Source organism: Vombatus ursinus, unplaced genomic scaffold (genome assembly GCF_900497805.2).
Source record: "Vombatus ursinus unplaced genomic scaffold, bare-nosed wombat genome assembly UNPS02014863.1, whole genome shotgun sequence".
NCBI lineage: Eukaryota > Metazoa > Chordata > Mammalia > Diprotodontia > Vombatidae > Vombatus > Vombatus ursinus.
Genome location: NW_020954641.1, coordinates 2127375 through 2152275, shown reverse-complemented (window position 1 = coordinate 2152275; position 24901 = coordinate 2127375). Strand labels below are relative to the sequence as shown.

The following is a 24901-nucleotide window of genomic DNA, read 5'->3' as shown; positions in this document are numbered from 1 at the left end:
AGACTATGAGCTCCATGAAATCAGGAATGACGTAACAGTTCAACTTTGTACCTCCACGGGCATTTAGCGCAGCAGGGGCTGAAAAAAATTTTTTTTTTTTTTAAATTAGAAGATACAGCCCAGAGTTCTGCCTCAGGGCTCTATACCCAGTATACACTTGATAAATGTCTGCTGAAATAGGTTTTTTTCTAGGCTAATGCCCAGCTACTTGTGCTCATGATGAGCTTGAGTGAGATCTTTCTTCAAAGTTTAACTTTTAATTATTTAAGTTCTTTATGTCAACAGAGTTGCAAATACTTTCAGAGAACTATTATCTACTTTATCACAAGATCCAAGGCATCTTGAATTAGAAGGGACAGTCAGAAATAATTTTCCCTAATCCACTCATTTTAAAGAAAAGAAAACTGAGGACCAAAGAAGAAAAGTGACTTGTCAAGGGTCCCAGAGGTAATAACAGGGCTGGGTTTTGCACTCAGGCTCTCTGACTACACCACTATCCTCATACAATCCCAGATCCTTACACTTCAAAATATGAGAGAATCAAGTTTAATCTGCCAAAGTGTCTTGTGCCAGATGCTAGAAAACTTATGAAACTAATGAATGAGATGATAACCTTTACCGAGTCTGCAGCAGATGCTGGGAATAGAACCGTACCTGACTCAGATACCAGTGGTACATGGGAGAGTTTGCTCCTGGCTCTTGTTAGAGGTCTTCGAGGGTAGTCTTCATTATACTCCATTTCAAAATTCTCAGACTGGGAGCTTCCTCTCCTGTCATCCCCTGTGGCCCCATAGACATTCCCATTAGTCCTCTCGTCATTGGCTGGGCTTCGAGACCCACCATGTGGGAGAGTCCTAAAGGAGAATTCTGATCCTATGCCATTGGGACCATTTACAACACAGGCTCTGCTGGTGGAAGGTCGCTCCTCATCAGAACATCTGCTAGTTCTGCTTTGTGGTCCCTGAGACCTACTGCAGGAGCACCTGGAAGAGACTGAATTTTCTCTATCCACGACCCCTGACCCCTCAGTCTTACAAGGAGAGCAGACACATGGCTGGGATGGGTCTGGGGCTGGGGTGCTGGGCTCACCAGAGTTGCTAGTCACGGTCCTTACAAAGTCAGGGCTTTGAGGAGCAGCATGGCATGAGGGGGAGTTGCCCACAGAGCCTGGGCTATTGCCACAACTGGGATAAACATCTTTGTTTTTCTTCTTCTCAGGCATGTCGCTGGCTGCTTTCATATCTGCTTTGATCTGTTCACTTGTGACCTGGCAGCCTTTCTCACAGCTATTTTCCTCAGTGGAGGATGACTTCAACTGGCCCATCTGATGGGAGGAGCTGCATCTCTTTCGAAGTGGCGTCTTGCCTTTTCCACTCACTGATTATACAAAAAGAAGAAATGTTCAGTTAGGATTTTGAATACCACCCACAACAAAAAAGGACTCCACTTTAATGTATATTGTCTACTCTGGCTCCTTCCTCTCTAATCACACTGACACAATCCTACTTCAGTCTCTCATCAGGAGACAGCTAGGCAGTGCCACAGTGCACAGAATTCTGGGTCTGGAGTTAAGAAGACCTAAGTTCAAATACGACCTCAGACACATAACCTATTATTTGCCTCAGTTTCCTCAAATGCAAAACGGGGATAATAAGAGCACCTACCTTGAACGGTTGTTATGAGGTTTAAATGAGATTACATTTATAAAATGGTTAGCTCACTGCCTGGCAAACGGTAGGCTCTAGATAAATGCTTACTCACTTCCCCTTCCCTTCATTAGTATTACATTTGCTACCTAATGGGTCTTTTTGCCTCTTCCACCGCTACCTCATCCACCCCTCTCCCCAATCCATCCTTTATATCAGAATTATCTTTTATAATGCAGACATCTATTCATGACATTTCTCCACTCAAAAATCTTCAATGGCTCCTTACCACCAACTGGGTAAGGTGCAGATTCCTCTGCCTGACATAGGCATAATCCTCCACAATCTGGAGCTGGTCTATCTTTCCAACCCTATCTGAGGTTGCACTTCATCCTCTCCATACTGCACCCAAGCTGATCATATCAGACTCCCTCTCTGACACTTTGTTCCCCAAATGTGCCAGGAACCCTTTTGCCTCCATGCCTTTGCTCACATATTCCTATTCCTAGAATATACCCCCTTACCTCTACCATCTGCTGAAGGCACAGTCTATCTTTAAAGGGCCAATTAAATAAAAATCCTCTGGGAAGTATTTTGATTTCTCTGATCAGAAATAAGCTTAATCTTCCAACCTAACACAGCACTTTGTTATCTAGAACTATGTCTGATCCTTCCATTAGACTGTAAGATCCATGAAGACAGGAATTATGTTTTATTTAAACTTGATATCTCTCCTAGTGCCCTGAACACATCAGTCACATAATAAATATTTGCTGAATGAATAAGGGACAAGAATATCTGAGTCTAACATGGATGGGAGGGTTAATGTGTGAGGAGGTGGAAGGGTGTCAGGCAATCTGGTTTTTAATCACAGTCTTATAGTGTGTACTAGTTGCCTAAATTTTATAAACCACAGTTTTAGCTCACTAGGACCTCAGAGCTTATAGTCTGCTGGTACAGCTTTGTACAGCTTTAACCATAAGTGTCAAATGAAGATTTTAGTTGAAGACTACAAATATTAGCTAGGGATTAATTCGGACCAAATTTCCTAATAAGGACAATAATACAAATATATGAGCTGGCCATTCACCTGGGAGTTGCCTGGATTCTCCTGGCTCTCTGATTTTGTCTTCTTTGTCAGAGTAGTTCTGAGAACTGTTCTTAGCAATGCAGTTTCCAGGGGCTCCCATATTCTCTTCCTCATCTTCGCTGTCTGAATCATGAACCGTAATTGGTGTTGCTTTTGCAGCAGGCTGAAGACCACTAGGTCCTAAAAGAAAAAGCAAAGGCTAAGTAGTTAACCATGGTGCAAGGAAGATGGTCTAAGAAAGGATGTTTTCTAGTTATGAATCAAGGAACTGCTTGGCATCTGTTTACCAGCATTTTAGCCAAAGGTTTAACAGGTAGCATGGTGTAATGGAAAGACTGCTAAACTTGTACAGGTTCCAATATTTGGTAGGCATGTTGGAGAATAGAACAAAAAGGCATTATTATTAAAATTATTACTCTTGTTATTAACAATAGCACATTTATATAGTTTTATGGTCTACAAATAATATCTTTCCTCATAACAATTCTGCAAGGTAGGTAGGGCAAGATTATGATCCCATTTCATAAATGAGAAGACTGAGGCTCAGAAAGGCTAAGATACTTGCCCAAGGCACCACATCTCGTAGGTGGCAAAACATCAATTTAAACCCAGGTCTCCCAATTACAAATCCAATGCTCTTTCCACTATACCACAGTCACCAAAAACATTTCAACAAGACATTTTAAACATTTAATCAAATTTAACAATATATTTGAAGACCCATTATGACAACAGTCAACTGGAAAGGGAAGAGAAATAGAGGCCATTCATTTTAAACTGGGAAAAATTTAAAAAAGAAAGGCAGCAACAGGTTTCAGTTTGAAGAGACCATAGTAATTATACATTCAGCGGCTATAGGCCAACAGAATGAGTGGTCACTCACAGCAATATTTCACTGTCATCAATGGTAACTAAAATCTATTTATCAGGAACTAACAATAAGGTAGGGAGAGACTTTGGATTACCTGCTTGTTCTTCATCAACCTCCATGGGAAAAACAGCCTGGCTGTGAGTTGGGCCTTCATTTCTACTCTCTCCATCTTCCTGAGGCACTTCTTCCATCTCATTCAATGCTACAAGGAGGGACAAAGTCAAAGTGTGATCAAGGGAATATGAAAAGATGAGGGGCAAATATTTAAGTACTACACCAAATCATACTACCAGTCCTGAAAAGCTCTGGAATCAGTTCCACAGTATTCACCATAGGAAGAGGGATCAGACTTGTTTGGCTTATCACCCAGAGAGCAAAATGAAGAACGAAGGAGGAAAAGCTGCAAAAGGGGCAGATTTCTGGCTTGTTATAAGGAAAAACTTCCTAATAATTAGAGCTGTCCCAAAATGGAATGGAATGAGTTTAGGATATGGTGAGATAGCCTATGGTGAGACAGTCTATCTTTGTAGGTCTTCAAGCAGAGGTTAGATAACCACTTGTTGGAAATATCAGGGGTTGAAATCGGAGAAACGGACTCCTATTCAGGGGCTAGATGAGTAACTTCTAAGGTCACTTCCAACTCAGACTCTGTGATTCTGGCAGGGAATACAGTTTGTACCAGATGTGATGTGGCCAACTGACACAATGACCAGAAGGTTTCCTGTAAGTAGGAGGTTAGGATAAAGATGACTTCATTGTAATCCAGAGACTAATCTTAGCAAAGATAAAAGGATGAAAGAGCACTTGGTAACAAAGTCAGGCACAGGTGTTTAAAGAAAGCTGGCTGGCTGGGGAACAGGAAGAAACATTTTTAGGCACCAGCTGCACAAGTCCCATTCCCTTCCAAACTTGACCCATAAATCCCATCTTCTTCCTTTACCACTCACTAAATCATCTATGAATAGCACTGTGGAATGATTCTAACATGATATTATAGAATATGATTTAGAGATTAAGGGGGCCTTAGAAATATTCTAGCCTAATATCTTCATTTTAAAGATCAAAAAGAGTCCCAGAGAAGTAACATGCTTAAGGTCATGTGAGTAGTAACTAAGCCTGCATTTGAATAGAGGACTTATAATTGGAAATCTAGGAATCAAGTCATTATTCCATAATGTCTCTTAATAACCACAGACCCAGTGATGGTTGGAGGTATCTGGAGGGTAAGGAAGGGATGAAGTGGTGTATACAAGCTCAACCAGAAGAGAGTATATACGAAATGGGGCCACTATAGCTTACCATTACTGCCATCTAGAGTTGGGAATCAAAAATAGCATAATACAGAATGTTTCAAAAGCCATGGAGCAGTTTTAGGAGCATTTTGAAAGTGGCTGCCAAACTAACAAATTAATGTGAATCCCGTTTACATTTCTCATGTCAATTCAAATCATCTATTTGAACTTAAATCTTCATTATAAGTAATTAGTGCCTATCAAGTAATTGATAACATGTAATTTCCGTCTTACATTTCTGGGAAAAATAAGCTGTCAGGAATTTCATGTATCGTTAACATGTCATCAAAGTGGAGAGTCTTGGTTAAACTATCAAATAGTAATCTTTCCTGAAATAATGATAAATAAAATGAGACTTGAATTTCCTAGTCTCTAATCAGACTCAGTCCAAATTCTTCAACCTGATATTCAAACACCTTTATTATTTAGCCCCACTCTATTTAACTTTATCTCTATTCTCAATCATAGATTCTCAGGTCATTTAGGCCAAGCCTATAACCATCAATGACTCCAATTTTTATTCATTCATATTTTTAATACAGATGTTCTTCTTTTGATGCTATATGGCTCTTTATCTTGGAATACCATGGTCCCAGAATAAGCAAAATTAGAGGTAAGACAAAGGGAAATTGAAATAAGCATCATAGTTTTAAATAAGCTAATTATATAGCGAGTTAAAAAGGATAACTCATGCATGAAAAGTGGAATAAGTGACATCAAAGTATGTAATAAATTCTGGCTGTTACTTTCAAAACTGTCCTGCTTATCTGTGCTTTTATTCTCTTCTGCTCACTTTCAAAATTGTTACAGTGGCCCTCTTTGTTGTGGGAGGAGAAAAAGGGGGCAGCATCAAAACTGCTATTAACTCATATTACAACATAAGAGAAAAAAAGCTCCTCCAAACAAATAAGCATACATAAGCAAGCAAAAAGAAACCTCATAGGAGCCTTTTCTCTTTCTTTATCCCGTGTCCATTATTTCTGTCAGGAAGGGAATAACAAGCTTCTTCTTCAAAGGTCTTCTGGAAACAGTTACTCATTGCACTGACAAGAGATCTTAAGTTTTTCAAACTTGTTTTTCTTTGCTATTTTTATATCAATGGTTCTGGTTCGCTCACTTTACTCTGCATCACAATATATTATTACCTAGGGTTCTATGGTATCATCTCTAACTTTCTTACAATGCAACAATATTCCGTTCATTCATATATCATAATGTATCCAGCCACTCCCTATTTGTCTTTGGGAGATAATCTAAGCTAACTCCATTAGATTCTAGACCTTTGCTTTTCTTCTTTCTCCCTCATCCCTTCCACTTCAATCCTCTCTTCAGGATCAGGTAGCTTGTTTTACTTGTAACTATTCACTCCCTGGTATTATCCTCATCCTTTAGTGTCCCCGCCCTTAGCATCCCTGCTCATTCCCCTCGAGTTTAATGCATTTCTATACCAACTGAGCGTGTACACATTCAACCCTCCTCTGCTTCAGATGGGTGAGGCTCATCTGGTGCTAACTCCCTCTCACGTCTTTTCATGTCTATGTACTTTTACGCACCCCATTTATGAGAAAGAGCAAGTTCCCTCCTCTCCACCTCTCACCTTCCCTTCTTTTTCCACTCTTCAACCATTCAAAAGAAAAACAATCACTCCTCCCATGCCCTCAAATCACTATTTTTCTTATTTCAATTCTCAACACCCTATTAAGATGTCTAAAAGGACATGCATCTCTTCTCCCTTATACAATAGTTAACATTGTATAATTATACATCTCATTCCAATTGCTAAAATAAATTTACCTTTGTGGGTTTCTCTGGACTCTTCTGTTTATATTTCAAAGTTCTTCCTTAGCTAAGGTCTTTTCATCAGAAAAGCTTGAAAGTCCTCTATTTCATTAAAGAGCTATTTTTTTTTTTCCCCATAGGACACTCAGTTTATCTCTTTTGCCTTATGGAATATCATATTCTAAGATCTCTGTTTCTTGGAACTTGAATTGCCTCTTTCAGGATGAATGTATTTTCCCCCCCTTAATATGAAAGCTTTAGATTTTGGCTATGATATTCCTGGGACTTTTAAAGTTACTTTCAGGGGGTAATAGGTGAAGGCTATCTTTATTTTGCTCTCTGGCTCTACTGGGAAATTTTCATTTATGATTTCTTAAAACGGTGTCCAGACTTTTTTTTTAATTGTGGTTTTCAGAGCATCCAATGATGAAGTTATATTTCTTCAAAGTGTTGTTGTTCGGTTGTTTCAGTCATGTCAAATCTTTGGGATCCCTTTTTGGGGTTTTCTTAGCAAAGATACTGGAGTGGTTTGCCATTTCCTTCTCCAACTCATTTTACAGATGAGGAAACTAAGGCAAATAGGGTTAAATGACTTGCCCAGGGTTACACAGCTAGTAAGTGTCTGAGGCCAATCTGAACTCAGGTCTTCCTGACTCCAGGCCTGGTGCTCTATCCACAGTGCCTTCTAGCTGCCCCTATATTTTGGATACCAAATCCTTATTAAAGAAATGTGATACAAAGATTTTTCCTCCCATTTAACCTGCCTCCTTCTCCTAGATATATTCATTTTGATTGTGCAGAATCTTTTCAGTTCCATGTAATCAAAGTTATTTATTTTATTTTTTCATAATTGCCTCTATCTCTTGTTTGGTTAAGAATACATCACCTTCTCATACCTGGGAGAGGTATATTATATTTCTTTTCTAACTTTTCTATAGTATACTATTTAAGGTCATATATCCATTTATAGTTTATGGTGGACTACAGTTTAAGTTGTTAGTCTAAGTCCAATTTCTAACAGACTATTTTCCAGTTTTTCCCAAAGTTTATTTTATCAAACCAGGGATTTTCCCGAGATAATTAGTTTTCTACCTTATCAAACACTGGGATGTTGAATTCTCTTGTTTCTGAATCTACTTGTTTAGTTTTCCACTGATCTATTTTCTCTCTCTGCTTTATAATATAGTTTGAGGTCTGGGAGTTATATTCTCCCTTTGTTCCTATTTCTTTTCATCATTTCCCTTGACATTCTGGGTCTTTTTGTTTTTCCAAATGGATTTTATTATTTCCTCAAGTTATATCTAGAAAATCTCTCCCAATTTTGATTATAGCATTAAAAATGTAAATTAATTCTGTTCATATTGTCATTTTTATTATATTGCCACAGCTTAGCCATGAACACTAGATATTCCTCCAACTATTTAGGTTTTTCTGTTTAAGAAATGCTTTGTAACTGAATCTACCTATACCAAGTCCTTTGTGTGGTTTTGGGAAGTTAATTCCCAGTTACTTTACGCATTTTATAGTTATTTGGAATGGGATTTCCCTTTCTATGGTTTGTGTTTTATTATTATTATATTAATGGTGGGTTTTGAGAGTTTATTTTGTAGCTTGCAGCTTTGTTGAAGCTATTGTCTCAATTGGTATCTTTGCTGATTCTCTAGGATTTTCCAAGTAAAGTATCATATCATCACCAAAGAAGGATATTTTATCTCCTCTTTATTTATTTTTATTTCTTTAATTTCTTTCTAGATGCTTTTCATCATATTTTTTAAAAAGATCTATGTACATATTTTATAGAGTATTTAGCATTAAAGAATATTGTCCTTTGTCAAAGTCATATTCTGCATTCATTGGAGATGATCAAGTGGTTTTGGATGTTTTGATTTCTAACGTGACTATGTTGTTTTCCTAATGTTGAACTTGCTTGCAACGCCGGCATAAACACCACTTGATCATAATGAATGATTTCTTGGTTAAATCACTGTAGTCTGACAGGCTTTTGTCTTTTTGACTCAATGTTCATTAATGATATTGGTCTATTGTTTTTTTCCTGTGTTTTATCTTTCTCTAGTTCAGGCATTAGGACTATATTTGTCTCACAAAGGATTCTGGTAGGGAGCTTTTTTCTCCCTCAATTTTTGAGAATAAATTGTGATGTGTGGGTACTAATTACTCTTTAAAAAGTTTGACAGAATTCTCCTGTGAATCCATCAACATCAGAATTCCCGCACTCCCCCTCCCCCTTCCATAGTTCCTTTACAGATAAATCTATTCCCTCCCCCCTCCCTAGACAGGGTTAAGAACTCTATCTGATGTTTTGATAGAGTATTTTATATTCTTAAGGTATTCCTCTATTTCATGTTCTCAGTTTTGTTAGCATAGAGATGTACATAACATTTTTTTCTGATTACCTTTTATTCCTTCTAGTTTTGCTGTGATTTCACCTTGCTTATCTCCTATTTTATCAATCTGATATTCTGCTCTCTTCTTTTTAATCAAATTAGCTAAAGGTTTATCAATTTTATTACTACTTTAAATTTCAAAATTACAAATTTTCATCAGCTTTCAGTCTGATTTATCATTTCTAAGGTTGTTTCCAATTTATCTATTTCCTCTCTAATTTTTAATATCTTCTCTTGTATTCAGTTTTTTTAATTACTTCATAATACATTCCTTTTTTATTTTGTAAATGTATATATGTAAGGATATGCCTTTCCCTCTGAAGCTTGCTTCATCTACAACCCAGACATTTCAGTATAGTTTCATCATTATAATTTTTTTACATATTGTTTCTATGATTTGTTTGACCACCTCATTATTTAAGATTTCACTGAAGTCTCCATTTGGATCTGTAATTTTTTTTCTGGTGGCCACAGAATCAATTTCTATGTTTACTGCACTACGTTTTGTAAAGGCTGTATTAACTATTTTATACCTTTTTACACTTATTTGAAATATCTCTGTGCCTTAATAGTCATTGAGAGATGGATATTGAAATCTATCTCCACTGGCTCTCTTCTCACCCCGATCCCTTCATCTCCTATAGCCTTTCCGTTTGAGGTTTTGCTTATTAGCTCCTTTTTCTCTCCTGCATTTATCTGGTAATATACTTCTTACAACCCTTTTTTTATTTCAGTCAGTCAAGTTGATTCCCCTTTCCTCTCCTCCCCTTCAACTAGTCCTGTTCACTTGTTTTTAAATTTTCATATTTTGTACCCGTTTCCAAAAAGAAAGATTTCTCTTACTCTCTTCATTATCCATCCTCTCTGTCTAGATCTTTATTCTCTGATTTGTAACCCCTATAATTATCGGGTCTCTCTCTTTTCTTTATGCAATCAAAGCTTCCAAGATATCCATTTTAGGCTGTCCCTTCTAGGCACTTTCTGCCATTGCTTTGGAGAGCTTGCCTCATGGATTCCTCTTTTCCCTTTGTTTCACTCCCCAAAAAGGGCTTTTGCAGATGTCTGAGCAGACGTTATCCCATGCTTGTACCTTTCTCCCACCACATCCCTGGTTACACAGTCCACCACTGATCTATGCCCTCTGCTGGTTACTTTTTTTTTTTTAACTTGCCTCAAGATCTCCTCTCTGAATTCACACTCTCCCATTCTCCAGGTGTCAATTGCCCCCAGGGGTTCCAAACTCCCCCCACCTCTGCCAATGTAGGACAAGCAGACTTTTCAAGTACCAAATCCCCCAGGTTAGACCCAGCATAAGGCCCCTATCTCCCTTAATAAACTATAACATAGGAGCATCCATCACTGGAACCCTGTGCCACCACCAAAGTAACGCCTCCTTCCTTTCCTACCCCTTTTTGATCTTTCCCTCCTTATATTTACCCACTCCCCTACAGTTTCTTCTTTGAAACTTCTTCCCATCATTGCAAGCCCTCGATTTGATCCCAGCACACCAACATTTTCCTCTCTTTTCCCCTGCTCCCCATCCTCCATTTCATGTACCCTCCCATATTCTAATACATCACACACACACAAAATATGGATTCACCGGCAGGCAGGCTGCTGATGGATTCTGTCCACAGTACCCTTCTATCTGCATCTTCACTATTACCTCTTCCACATTTCCACCTTTACCTGTTTCCTTATGTATATTTAGAAAAAAGTCTCTTATTGGTCTCTCTGCTGTCACTCTGTTGCCATTTCTGCCTTTCCCTGCTTCATGTATTCACTCCGTCTGTAACTGTTTTTGGGGTGTTTGAGAAGCAATTATCTCTTCAATTCTCATTTTCTTCTTACAATGTTTCAAATGCTTCTTTATTATTGAATGCTCATGTTTTTTCTTGTACGGTTAAACTCAGATTTGCAGGTTAAGTCACCATGGACTGAATGCTGAGTTCCACTGCTCTCTAGATCACATTATGCCATTCCCTCTTATGTTTTACGGCAGGTGCAGAATATCTTGCGTTATTCAGATTTCCTTTTCTTTGTATATGAAATTCTTTCTCCTGATCTCTTGCAGAACTTGTCAAAGGTATGGGGATATGTTTTACTGGAAGCCTAGGTCATATCCTTGGCTCTACTAGTGTAGCCTCACTACTGGAAGTGAGGAAGGTGGGGGAGCAATGCTGAGTGAGCTCAAGGTCAATGACAATAGGATAATAGGTTACTGTTGTTGTTTTTTTTTTTATAAAACCTTTTTTTGGATTATGTGTGCCCTAGACCATTGAGGCAGCTGAAGTTGCTTTATCTTTGGAGCGTAATTTCTATTTTGGAGAGGTCTGAGAGGTTGTAGGAATAAGAGACTATGTCCAGTCCTTTATTTTGTTCCTCACATCAACCAGAAGTTCCCAACAATTCTGTGAGTGTTTTCCTACATGTGTTATCTCATCGAGTCACCAATCTATTCTACTAGTTTTCTCTTCTAAGCTATTTATTCTCCTTCCAATTCTTTTGTCTAGAGTCTTTATTTCCTTCATCTTTTGCTTCATTTCTTCTAAATATTCATTAGTTCTTGGGGAAAATAAATTTTTTTTAAGACTTTGCTTGAAGTTGTTATGAAATTACTCTCTCCTTTTGTAGTATCTCTAGATTTGCAATAATTTTTATACTAATTAGTGTTTTCTTTAATCTACTCATCTTGCTAGCATTAATTCCTGAATTAGGGCCTTTTAGTAGGTCCAGGTTTTGCTCCCTGCTATGCTTTTGAATGGAGTGGTCAAGCTCAATTGGTCACTTGAGGATTCAGGGCTCTGATTTTCCAGGCCTTCTCTGACATCTCAGGACAGAGTGTTAAGAATTTCAGAGCCCTTCTGCCTAAACCATCATGGTCTGAAGACTTCAATACTGCTGCTATTTTCTGTACTTCCAAAGTAACTTTACTCTAGCGCTTTCTCAGAGGAGACCCTTGCTTTTACTGCCTCAGAATACAGAGTTGTCTCTGTTCAAATTGGAAGAATATCCTGCACTAGCACTGGCTATTCTTATCCTCAGGCTCTTAGAAGATGTTACATAGTTCTGGAATAGAAGGAATCACTTACTGAGTATTAGAATTTTTTTCTTTATTATTATTTGGCCTGGTGCAAATTTCAGGGTTTTGCTAGAGTAGGTATATGACTGGACTGGCAACCAACTTAGTCAGAAATGTTATTTTCTTGAGATTTCAAGATGATCAGAAAAAGGCTTTCAGCACTTTAGGGGGAACCTCTAGGGAATACTTATAGAAAGATACAGATAAGATTGAATAGTATAAGAAGCCAGTTTGGGGCTATAACAGAGGAGGAAGTAGCCTGATGAATCTGATCAAGTATCCCTTAAAACAACTACATATAATTCAATAACCAAATAGTCTACAAAAGAAGTAGAAAAAACAATTATTGTCCTTACTTGGGGAAATGAGATATTTATATAGGAAAAAAAATTGCATGTTTTATTAACAAAATGAGTGCAGCAAACATTCAGAAAAGGGACAGCTCACTGAAGCATTCTAGTGGCTGGAGAAGACTTCATAGGAGAAGAGTCTGAGAATACATACGATCAGTACTTCCTCGGCTTACATTGTTTCATGTCCTTTCCTTCTGGATTTATAGACTGATGGAGATGGAAGAAATTTAAAGAGATGTAGTCTAACCCTCTCATTTTGAAAACGAAGAAATTGAGACTTAGCACCCAGCAGAAAAGTCCAGAGTTTATCAAGGATTCAGTCACAGGGCTGACGCTAACAGCAAGGGATCACCTGGAGGGTTCAGAAGCTTAAATACAATGCTCAGAAGCCCCTGCAACAGGTCACTCAGAACAGATTGTGGATGAAGTCCCTTTTCTAAGACAGCAGCGTGTTGATCTGCCAAGAAAGGAGACAACCCCACCCACATCCCGTCCTACCTAAACCAGCAATGTCAGATTGCCCAGAGCAGATTGCTAGAAGACAAATAAAAATTAAAAAACAAACAAACAAACAAACAAACAAAAAACCCGATAAAGAGGTTAGGGATGTTCAAGGCACAAACCCAGAAAAAAAAAGAATAATTCTAAAACATCTACAAGCAAAGCTTCAAATAAAAGCACAGTTTGCCCACAAGATCAATTAGAACTCCTTCAAGAAATGATGCAAGAGTTTAAAAAGGTTTTAAAATATTATAAATTAAATGAGAATAATAGAGGAAAGAAGTGGAAAAGAAATGAGAATTAAGGAGGAGAAACTTGGCAAGAGAATTAACAGTTTGGAACAAGAATTACAAAATCTTCTCCAAGTAACAGACTCACTGAAAATTAGAATTGGTCAAATGGAGTTCAATGACTCCATTAGAAAACAAGAAATATTAAAATGAGGTTGAAAGAAGAGAAGGAAATGTAAGGTATCACATATCAAAAATTACAGACCTGGAAAACAGATTAAGGAAAGATAATTTACTACATACTACATGAAAGCCACGAACAAAAAAAGGAGCCTTGATTTCAAAAAATCATGAAAGACAACTGCCTATATTTCTCAGAACCAGAAGGCAAAATGAAAATAGAAAGAATTCAATAGTCATCTCCTCAAAGAGTTCCCCAAATGAAAACTTCTAGGAATATCATAGCTAAAATCAAGAGCTTACAGGTCAAAGAAAAATTACTGCAAGTTGCCAGCAAGAAAGAGTTTAAGTAGTGAGAAAGCACAGTCAAGATCACATAAGATTCAGAAGTTACTACCATAAAAAAGCAAAGAGCATGGCAAACCATATTCCAAAAGGCAAAAGATACAGGCTAACAACCAATAATATCTTACCCAGCTCAAGAATGAATGTAATCATAAAAGGGAAAAAATGGATTTTTAATGAAACACAAGACTTTCAAGCGTTATTGATAAAAAGAACAGAACTGGATTTAAAGTTTAAAAAAAATCATGAGTATAAAGAGAAACATAGGAAAGTAAATAGATTTTTGAAAGCTATGTTTGAATTGGGGGTAAAGAGGGTACTGATATAAGCACTACTATATAAGAACTAAAGAACTATTTCAACAAGGGTCACAGGAATCAAGCAAGATGACATACTTTGGAGTGTTTTGCTATATTTTGATCCCAGTCGACCAATGATTTAGAACAATACCTACTGCTTTACAGAGAGGTGATAGACTAGATATGCAAATGGTCAATGTGGGAATGTGATTTGCTTAATGGTATTTGTTAGGGGTTTTATTTGTATTTGTATGTGTGTGTTTGTTTCTGGAGGAGCAGGCAATGGGAAGGAGAGAGGAGATGAAATGAAATGAATGTTAATGAAAAAATAAATTTAAATTAATAAAATTAATTTTTAAAAAAAGAACGTTTCTGAAACAAAAATAAGGCATGCTTTAGAACAGATCATAGGCATTATCTAAGTTCATGATAACTGATGAGCACAAAAATTTAAATCTCTTTTATGACTTACTGCAGAAGGAGGCCAAACTAATAAACTACTCAATATTTTACAGTCTTATTTAAATGATCACAAATAATCTGTGCAAATGTTTAACTACAGACCATTTAAGCAAATTTATCTTTTGACTCAGTCAAGAGCTAGACTGAATCAAGCATTAGACAATAAAAGAACATTATCACGAAGGCAGTCTACAAAACAGTAGGGTACTCTGCCCCTATCACAGACTCTGAAATGAAGTAAGCTCCTGCTGGTACACAGACACAGCCCAGGAGAAATGAGTGTCTCTTTACAGCCCAGAAGAAAAAGTTGTAAAAAAGAGGCCACGAGAATAAACTTACTGCACATTATTTATGGGAAGACAGAGAGACAAAAGAAAGGCAGGGGCACTCAGGTTTTCATGTGCTTAATTCCTAAGTCACCTATGAAGGCAACTCTTTGATCTCCATATCTATGACAAGAATTACCTGCTGTTCAGGGTCCATAGAAAACAACACTATTCTTCTCCTCTGTGAGGAGGAAGCCTAATTTTTATGATGTAGGACTAAGCTAAGCTAGGCCAAACTCTTGCTCATCTTTTGTATTGTCACCTTTGCCTTTCGACTTCAATCCCTACCCCTGTAATGGCTTTCAAATTCTACTTCCCTTTTCAATAATGGTCAATTTCATTTGTGACTTCCCATACCTTATCCCCTTCTTATATCATTGCATCCACATAGATTTACTGAACACTATGAGAATAGCTAAGAGAGTCACTGAATCTAAGATCTGGAAGAGAACATCCAGGTTACAGGTAATCCCCATCCCCACAACTGAAGCATTAATTGTCTCTACAATCTCCCCAGGATGTAAGATTACCCAGCCTCTGCTCAAAGACCAAAAGGGAGAAGGAACTCTAACTCCCAAGCTCATCCATTCCATTTCACATTTCAGGACAGCTCTGTTATAAAGTTTTCCATTATATCAAGGCAAAATATGCCTCTCTGTAACCTCCCTGTAATCTCTTAGTTCTGGCCTATTGGACCAAGTGGAACAAATACTACCCCTCTTTCATATGACAACCCTTGACATATTCAAAGGTAACAAAAGCATGCTCTGCCTCTTTCCTAATCTCCTTAATCCAAAATGAACATTCCTGGTTTCTTTCATTGATTCTCACAGCATCTTATTTTCTGTCCACTCTTTTCGTGGATGCATTCTACACTGTCACTAACATGTGGTGCACTGCAATTGGTCACAATACTCCAGATATACTGTGACCACAGTAAAGCACAATGAGATTATTTCCTCTTTTTGTCTAGATAATCAACTTAGCATTACTAGATCACAGATCTAGAGCTGGAAGGTATTTCAGAGGTTATCGAGTCCAATCTTTTCATTTTACAGATGAGGAAACTGAGGTCCAGGGAGAAGGGTAAGTGACTTCCCAAGGTCAAATGCTCACAATCACATTAAGTTTTTCTCTAGCTGTGCCCTAATGTTTACTACTAGAGAGCCTGAAATTAAATGATCACAAATAATCTGTGCAAACTATAACTAGGACATTCAGGTTCCTTTTCAAATGAACTGCTGTCAAGTCTGATGTTTTGCAAAGGCAAAAAAACCAAGAAATGCTCATTCTCTCTCTGTCTGCTCAACTAGCCAGCCTAGAAGTAAAGGGTGATAATTCCAGGAAGAAGAAAGAAAAAGGGGGTAGGATTTGGGGAGAAAGAGAGAGAATGCAAAGGAAAAACCATTTCTGTCTGGAGCTCACAAAAGGACAGGGTTACCCTCAGCTGCAATCTGCTGCTCTTCAGCCTGTCCATCCTGGCGCATCTCATTCTCCTCGTTCTGGTCATTGGCCTGCTGGGGATTGTTGTTGGGTACATTGGGGTTGTTGTTTTGATGATTGTCATTTTCATTGTTGGAATTCTGGTTGCTCACCAGGGCTGATGAAACACCAATCCCCGTACCTGCACTCAGACCAACACGTGCACAACCCTAAGGAAATGAGAGCCAGATATCAATGACAAGGGGATGATTACTACAAATGCCTAGTAAAGTGAAAATTCAAAACATTTTTACCTCCTAATTTTTGCCTAAGACTAAGTCACTCTAAATGTTACATCTTCCCAAGAAAAGGGATTTAACGATTTGGAGATGAAAGAAAGTGATTTATGAGCTGCAGGTTTCTTTATATTGAACTCATATACTATTCTATTTGTCTGGAATCCTTTCACGTATTTTGTATGATTGGATATCCTGATTTTCTAGGACAGAGGATATGGCAGTATGGAAAAGTGGAAAAAACACTGGACTTTGAGCAGAAGATATGTATTCAAGTCCTGGGTCCAAAAATGCCTTAACTGTGCGAACATGGGCAAGGCAAATAGCCTTTCTGAGTACTGGTTTTATCATATGCAAAATGGAGATAATATCTGTATAAACTAGCTCACGAAGAAAGTACTTTGTAAATTCTAAAAGCATGACAGAAATGTAGACTATCACTATTATTATGGTTATCATGGCAACAAAGAAAAAAATTCCCACAATATACTCTTAGGCCCTATTTCTTATTCCAGGATGCTGATACCAAATCCAATTATATATCCATTTCTTATGGCAATCCTTGTCTTATTCCAAATCTTTGCTCTTTATCCAGCCAAGTCATACTCCAAAAGCAGGATCACTCAGGCTACACAGAATCATAGAATTCCAAAGCTGAAAAGACCTTCAAAATCATCTAGGCCAGGGCTTCTTAACCTTTTTTGTGTCTCAGACTCCTTTCTGGCAGTCTGGTGAAACCTATGCACCCCTTTTCAGAACAATTTTTTTTAAAAATTCACACTTGAAGGAAATGCTAAATTTCAATCAGGAGTTAGTGAAAATGATCCGTATTCCACTCCCACTCCCCACCCGCAATCCAAGTTCACAGACCTCTTGAAATCTTAAGCCCAGGTTAAGAACCCTGGCTCTAGGCCAACCTAGTCATTCTATAGATAAGGAAACTCAGGCCCAGAAAATAGAAATGACTTTCCCAATGGCACAAAGGTAAGAAGATGCAGAGCTACAATATGAACACAGGTCATCTAGCTCCAGATATAATGTTCTTTAAACTACATTATACTGTAGCTTGGTTTGGCCAGAGTGCTCATGGGAGTGGTAGCAGTTCAGACCACATGACTGAAGCATCACCACCTGGTGTCTACATACCTAAATTGCACATTCAGTTTTCTCTTGGGGTAAATAAAACCACTAAAGGTTGAATTTCCTAAGTTATAAAATTTTGGAGCTGAAAGGAATGCTGGAGTTTATATGACAAATACTTTGTTTATAGAGGAAGAGACTAAGGACTACTGGGGGAAACTTCCCCGTAAGTTAACAAGTTCCAGTACAACTGGCTATCTTAGCCCCTAACTCTTGAGTCTCTGAGAATAGGGTTTTCAGGATGGGCAAGTAGGCATGGCAGACAGGCAGATCACAGTTTGGGCTCTGACCTTAACTTGAATGGGAAGTACCCTTTATGGTAAGTTTTTGTCCATCAAAATTAATGGAAGAGTCCAGAGAGTCTTAACTTGTTCCTAACTTCCCCAAGTACCTTCTCTCTTTTTCTCTTACCTTTGTAAATTACTGCAAACTATGTACACAATACAGCTGCTTAGAATTGAGAAATAATTTAGTCCAACCCCCTTATTCTGCAGATGAGGAAACTGAGAACAAGAAAGGGAAAGTGGCTTATACACAACATGCTACTGGCAGAACCAGCAGTATTTCCAGTTTATAGTTTTTTTCCACTACATTATACTGCTTAAACTATTATCCATGTAACTTTCACAGAGTTTTCAGTTCATTCAAAAATTATTCCTTGATTATGACTTTCAAAAAGTGGACATATTTTCAGAATACTTGTTGCAGATCATATTGTTTTGTTTCTTTCCTGAGCTCCAAAATAAGCCAAACAAATATTCCCAGTGTTATCTACCTTGGGAGGTTCTCGAAACATCTGGTCCAGAGAGATAAACTCCAGGCTTGGCAACAACTCAATGAACTGGCTGAAAGATTCCAGTTTAACTGCATGACATCTCACCAAGGTGAGGTCAACCAGTCGTGTCCATCTTGAATGGTCTGCAGAAGAAAAAGTGAGTAATTTCAAGTCTTAAACTTCTTTAGTCTTGCTTCCTATTTTAGGCTGCCAAACTGTTGCACTATCATAACAGCACAGCATAGTCATAAAAGGTCATAAATCAGACAAATTTTAGAACTGGTAAGAAACACTACAGAGGTCATCTATTCCAACCTTTTCATTTAGCAGGTGAAGAAACTGTGGGCAAGAAAGGTTAAGTGATTTGCCTGAAGTCAGATGGTTATAATCCACAAATTATATAATTGTATTTGGCAGAATACAATTATAATTGGCAGAGCTAGGACTCATTCTTAGGTCCTTTGACTCTAAATCTGGTGTTCTTTCTTCTACAAGAGGATCCCTCATTCCTATTTTTTCCCTTTCCTTTGCCCTCCCCCCCAGCCTATCTATAAAAAAGAGGTCAAAACTAAGGTCTCTAACTCTAAATGCATTCTACTACACTACAATGCCTCTACAGTTTACTTATGACACTTCTTTAAACCACCACAGTAAAAAGATTGGTGAAAGTTAGTCCTCTTAAAAACACTTTTCTAGCAACATCAATTTAAACATGCTCCATTGTTAGAGCAAACAAATATCAATGTGACCCACAAGTCTCTTTATGATTCACTAGGGATATGGGACTGTCAGAATCTGGGTGACAAACATTATTCTAACAGGTTTGTTTTTAAGAATTTTAGTCATAGTGCCCCAAACCCAAAGAGATCTACAGCCCCCATAGTGGGGGAACACACTTGTTGGTTAGGGACCTGTTCTGAAGATAAAGAGAATTTCAGACATAAGAAAAAAGTCCTCCAAACTTGTATTGACTTAAAATAAACATGACCGTGGTAAACGAATTAACCTAAAATGGTAATAGGTATAAGATTATGTTTGGAACTGAAAGGGACCTTAGATATCTTAAGCCCAGGTTAAGAACCCTGGCTCTTTCTCCCTTGCTAAATAAAAAATGGAGGCATGGTATGGTAGAAAAAGCACTGAATTTGAAGTCAGAAGACATGAATTTGAATCCTGGGTAACTCTGAGCATGTCACTTAACCTCACTGGCACTCGGTTTCCTCATCTGTAAAATAAAGGGTAAGGAAAGAACACGTCAGGTCTCTTCCTGCTCTAAATCCTACTAAGCAATTTGTAATATTATTACTTAGTATCATACATGTATATATAATATTATATAATACATAATAATATAAATTATATATTATTATTATTATTGTTATTATAATAACCTTAATAGGCTCTAAATCCTATTAAGTAATTTGCCCTAGGTAACACAGGTAGTAAGTAGCAGAGCTGATATTTAACCACAGATGTCATAGGTTATAAGATCTGTAGACTTTAAAGAACTGTATAAATGTCAGCTATTGTTACCTTCCTCATGAGATTATTGTAAGCAAAGTGTTTTATCGAATTCATTTGATGGAAATGTGAGGAGTTATATTTGCACTACTTCAGAGTACTAGTGTGAAAAAAGCATGACAGAAATGAAAATGGCTGTTAGTCCCTGATATGGGGTATTAAGGAGCCTGTGGCTCCAGGATAAAGCAAGATAATATGGACCATGTTGTTAAACTGGTAAGGAATGGCTTCTAGAAGTTCTAGATACATGGTGGTACCATTTATTCTGACTATACAGTAATAGTTATATGTTTAAGTTTATAGTACCTGTGATCCAATTATTTGGGTTATGCAGATGAGGACAATTGTAAATGAGCAGATATTTGATACAGGAAAAAACCTCATTGACAGCCTTCATCCCGATATCTGTGATGATGCCAGGATTTTCCACAACATCAGCTAAACCATACTTCACCAAATCGGCATTGGTCATTTTGCCTGGAATGAGAAATTAATGTCAGAAAGTCAAACTCCTAGAAGACAAATAAGTCTGCTTATTTCCTACCTTGAACCTACCCTACATGAAGAACAAGGTTTCTTTTATAACATAAAAAACTAATTTTAATAATAACAGCTCAATACTTCAAGGATCCCTAATTTCAACTGTGTGGCTAAACTCTGTACCAATATTTCATCTGTATTAGAAAGCCCTCCAATACCCCTCTATGCCAATTTTTGAGTTGCTATGGACTTAGCAAAATATGGACTTATTTATCACTTAGTAGTCAATGCCCAGTGATAAGTCTCTCCACACTTAGCTAAGCTAATTCTCACACATGAGGCACACCTTCACACCATAATGAGGAATGGAACAAAGATTCTTAATATTGAGAAATATGAATAAGAAAAATTTCACTTCCAATCATGAAAGGAATAAAATTGAAGACAGAAAATGAATGTGACATCTGACAGCCCCCAAAGAATAGATAAAAAATATACCGTATTGGCCAAAATATAAGGTGAGGTTTTCAGTTCTGGCTTAAAAAAAAAAAAAGTAAAATAAAATTCTAATAATATAACTAAGCTAACATTCAAGAACTATGCCCTTGGGAATCTAACATTTGGATTATAAAAACAGGAGGCTTAAAATATTTCTTAAAGTTCCCATCAGGGATGAACATACAGCTCCAACTATTCCCTCTGTAACAAAACAGGTGTCCAAAACAGCCCCTAAACAGAAGGCTGTTGCCTCAGTTGATTGAGGCAGCTTTCTACCACCAGGGCCCAGCAGAGTAAGAGAACATTTTTCCCAGTGGAAGCCTGGGTCACTGCAGGCTTCTGAGAGGGTCCCCCATCTGTTCATTAGTAGAGAATTACAGCACAGTAGTGTGCAATTAGTTGAAGTTAATTACATAATCTAAATAAGAGATGTGAAAACTGGAAGGAATTTTCTTTAGAAATCATGTAATTTAATTCCTTCATTTGATGAGGAAACTAAAACTTAGACTGGCTAACTGATTCACCCTTTACTTTCATGGGAGAAACTCTTATTTTTTCAGCTCCTTCAATCCTCACTTGTCTTGCTGCCTGCAAACATTTCCCTCATTCTGGACACAACTTGCTTTCTTCTCTCCACAGTTAACTTCAATCCTCCTGTACCCAAGCATCTCCCTGAACTACAACGCTCAAGGTTTTCCGTGGGTACTTCTTTCAGATCCTGTAGCACATGATTCTTTTCTAGGAGGAGAGTGTGATATAGCAGAGAGAGTAATGGATGTGAAGGTAGAAGATCAGGATTTGGTTCCTGATTATCCTACTTACTACCTGTGGGACCTTAGGCCAGCGGTGTCATTTTTCTGGGATTCAGTGTCCTCATGTGCAAAATGAGGTGACTGAATAAAATGGATGTTATGTTCCTTTCCAATCCTAATGATGTAAGAAGCCACATGATACAGAAGGAAGGACACTAAGTGCAATCAGAGGACCTGGTTAGAATCCCAGCTCTGCTACTCCCTCTCTGTGTGACCTTGTACAAGTCACTCTACTTCCCAAACCTCAGTTCCCTTATCTGTAAAATAAAGAAATCTGACTAGTCTAGAAATAATGATCTTTTCCCTTATTCAACCTATGGTCCCTCTAAAATTCCAAGAATCACTTTACTTCAGGGAAGGATAATGCCTATCTCTCTACTTTGGGTCTTCCCTTTTTCAATTCAACTAAAAAAGCATTTATTATGTGCCAATTATGTGTACAATATGAAAACAAAAAATGAAAGTAGTCCCTGACCTTAAGGAGTTTACATTCTACTATGGGATACAAGGGGTATACAGGTAAGTAAATACAAGATAATTTTAGGAGGGAGAAAACACTGATAACTAGGGGAATCAGGAAGTGCTTAGGTAGATTAGGTAGGAAGTGGTACCTGAACGTAGTCTTGATGAAATCAAAAGATTCTAAAGGACGGAGATTAGGAGGTACATTCCATGAATGAAGGACAGCCTTTGTTGAAGACATGGAGGTGAGAGAGATGACATTCTTGGGCATTAACTCATTTGCACCACTCACAATATATAAAACAGCACAATCAGCCTCCAAAGGCTACCCTCAATCTATAACTTTTTCCCCATTAAGGCAGGGGTGGGAGAGAGTTTAATTTGTTACCTTCTTTGCTAGGCCTTTTTTATGAGTTTTTTCCTGAAAAGGGGGGGTTAAAGTGGAGTATTTAGAAAGGGAGGCGAGATGGAGAATTTTTAAGGGGCAGGGAGAGCAGCAAAATGATGTAACAGAAAAAAACACTGAACTTGGCATCAAAAGACATGGATTCAAACCCCAGCTTTGACCTTAATTAGTTGTGTAAAATTGGGTGAAGTGTTTTCAATTCATCTCTCTGGGCCTCAATTTCCTCATCTAAAAAAATTATTAATAATTTTTATAAGGCTATTAAGAGAAAGGCATTTGGTAAAGCTTAGAACCCCAAAGAGTTGTTACTATTATAAAATTTAGGGCCAGAAGGGACCTTAAAGATCATCTTACATAAGTTTCCCCTTCAGTAGAGAATTAAACCAAGGTTCCAGGTGAGGCACTTGTTTTTGAGCCCAATAAGCTACAGAACTGCAAGTCCAAATATAGTGCTCTTTCACTATATCATGCATATTCTGGAGGAGTGGTCTTAGATGCCCTTTTCAGGCCATATGGTTTTTTTCCTCCCCCTTTTTTTGGTGAGACAATGAGGTTTAAGTGACTTGCCCAGGGTCACACAGCTAGTAAGTGTCAAGTGTCTGAGGCCGCATTTGAACTCAGGTCCTCCTGACTCCAAGGTCAGAGCTCTATCCACTCAGCCACCTAGCTGCCCCTAGGCCATATGGTTTCAAGGGCTGCTCTAAAACCTGTCTTAGGAGAGAGACCCTTGGGATGACTTTAGAAAAGGAGAAGGGGAGAAAGGTGGAGAATTGAGAGATGAGAGTTCAAAGTTTGGAAGTCCAGCTTCCAAAACTGGGCAAATCTGTCTGCAGTGATTACGCAGAAAAGAATGAAATTATAACAAAGTCAAAATGTCAAAGAAATTACAATGCCAATTTTAAGATCAAGAGTGCCAAAGAAGCAAATGCTTATCTAGCTGCTTTTAAAAATGTTTTTGGGTTATAAAAAGGCACAAAGCTCCTAAGGAGGTCATTACAGATGTACAGCACCCCAATCCAGAACCAGTCCAGGATGGTGTAAAAAGATGAAGGGTTAAGGTGGATTTGCTCTGTAGAAGACTAGCTTTGAGCAACAATTTTCAGAATATTTAGAAAGAGATCAATTTTTCCACCTAATGCTATATTCTTATTTTATATAAGAGACATAATTATACTCTGAATGCTGACCAGATGTTAATACTTTTTGCTAACACCATTTTATAATTGTGCATACAAAAAAGGCAAGAAATAATTGTAAAATCAACTGGAAATTAGGATGGATATACAACACTTAAGTCAACTTTCAACCAAGGGAACTAAACTCCCTCTTTTGTACCACTAGCATAAACCTTACCACATTACTTCATCTTCTCAGAATCCTAAAATCTCTCCTAACTTCCTAACAGGTAAAGTTCAACCTCCTTAGCTTGGCATTCAAAGACCTTGATAATATGGTATTACTGTTCTTTCCAGCCTTATTGCAGCCACTGTTACCATAATACACAAATGGCCATCCTTACTGCATATTCTATGCTTTTCCTGATTCTGTTCCTTCTTTTCCCTATGCCTGGGATGTCCTCCACTCTATCTGTTGAATTTTGACCATTCTTTAAAATGCTGCCTCCCCACTTTTAATCAATAGTGATCTTTTTACTCCTCAGAACTTATACAGAATTTTGCTTGCACCTCTTTTCTATGCTCATTATGCAATATGGAATATATAAGATGTTTCTGTGTCATATCCCCTGAATTATACTGAGAATATCATGAGGGCAAAGAAGGCACCCGATCTTAATTTTGTTATCCCCAGTACCCAAATGACGCTTTGCATATAGTAGGCTTTTAATCAATCAGTGCAATTACAGAATTTAGGAGTTGGAAGTTACTTCAAAAGCCAGCCTTGCCCAACCTATAAAAAAATTAAGTAATCCATTCTACAACATCTCTGATAGGTATACAGACAGCCTCCACTTAAGACTCCTCTAGTAGTAAGGAACCCACTAACTTTGCCTCCCAAAGTAGCCTATTTCAATTTTGGCCAACTCAAATTGTTATGAACTCTTCCCTTAAATCAAAACTAAATCTGCCTCTTTGTAACTACTGCTCGAGTTCTGCTACCTGGGCTGTAATTCCTTTCTATCTCCACCCCCTCTTTCTCCACTTTTCTTCTGAATTCAATTTAACTAACTTATTAAGGACCTACTAAGTGCAAAAAACAGGGAATACAAG

At 37.8% G+C, this 24901-nt stretch overlaps 1 protein-coding gene across 2 annotated transcripts in view; it reads right to left on the bottom strand.

The window, feature by feature from the left end:
• FBXO38 (F-box protein 38) overlaps nucleotides 1-24901 on the bottom strand; it is a 110974-nt gene that overhangs the window by 27484 nt on the left and 58589 nt on the right. The window contains exons 10-15 of one of the 2 annotated variants that reach the window (XM_027841760.1): nucleotides 20322-20492; nucleotides 18495-18637; nucleotides 16303-16513; nucleotides 3702-3809; nucleotides 2737-2916; nucleotides 1090-1377 (exon numbers count right to left, since the gene is read on the bottom strand). In XM_027841760.1, the coding sequence (XP_027697561.1) occupies nucleotides 1090-1377; nucleotides 2737-2916; nucleotides 3702-3809; nucleotides 16303-16513; nucleotides 18495-18637; nucleotides 20322-20492 (1101 nt within the window). Of the gene's footprint in view, nucleotides 1-654; nucleotides 1378-2736; nucleotides 2917-3701; nucleotides 3810-16302; nucleotides 16514-18494; nucleotides 18638-20321; nucleotides 20493-24901 lie in introns of both variants that reach the window. The other variant, XM_027841759.1, reaches the window with a different exon arrangement.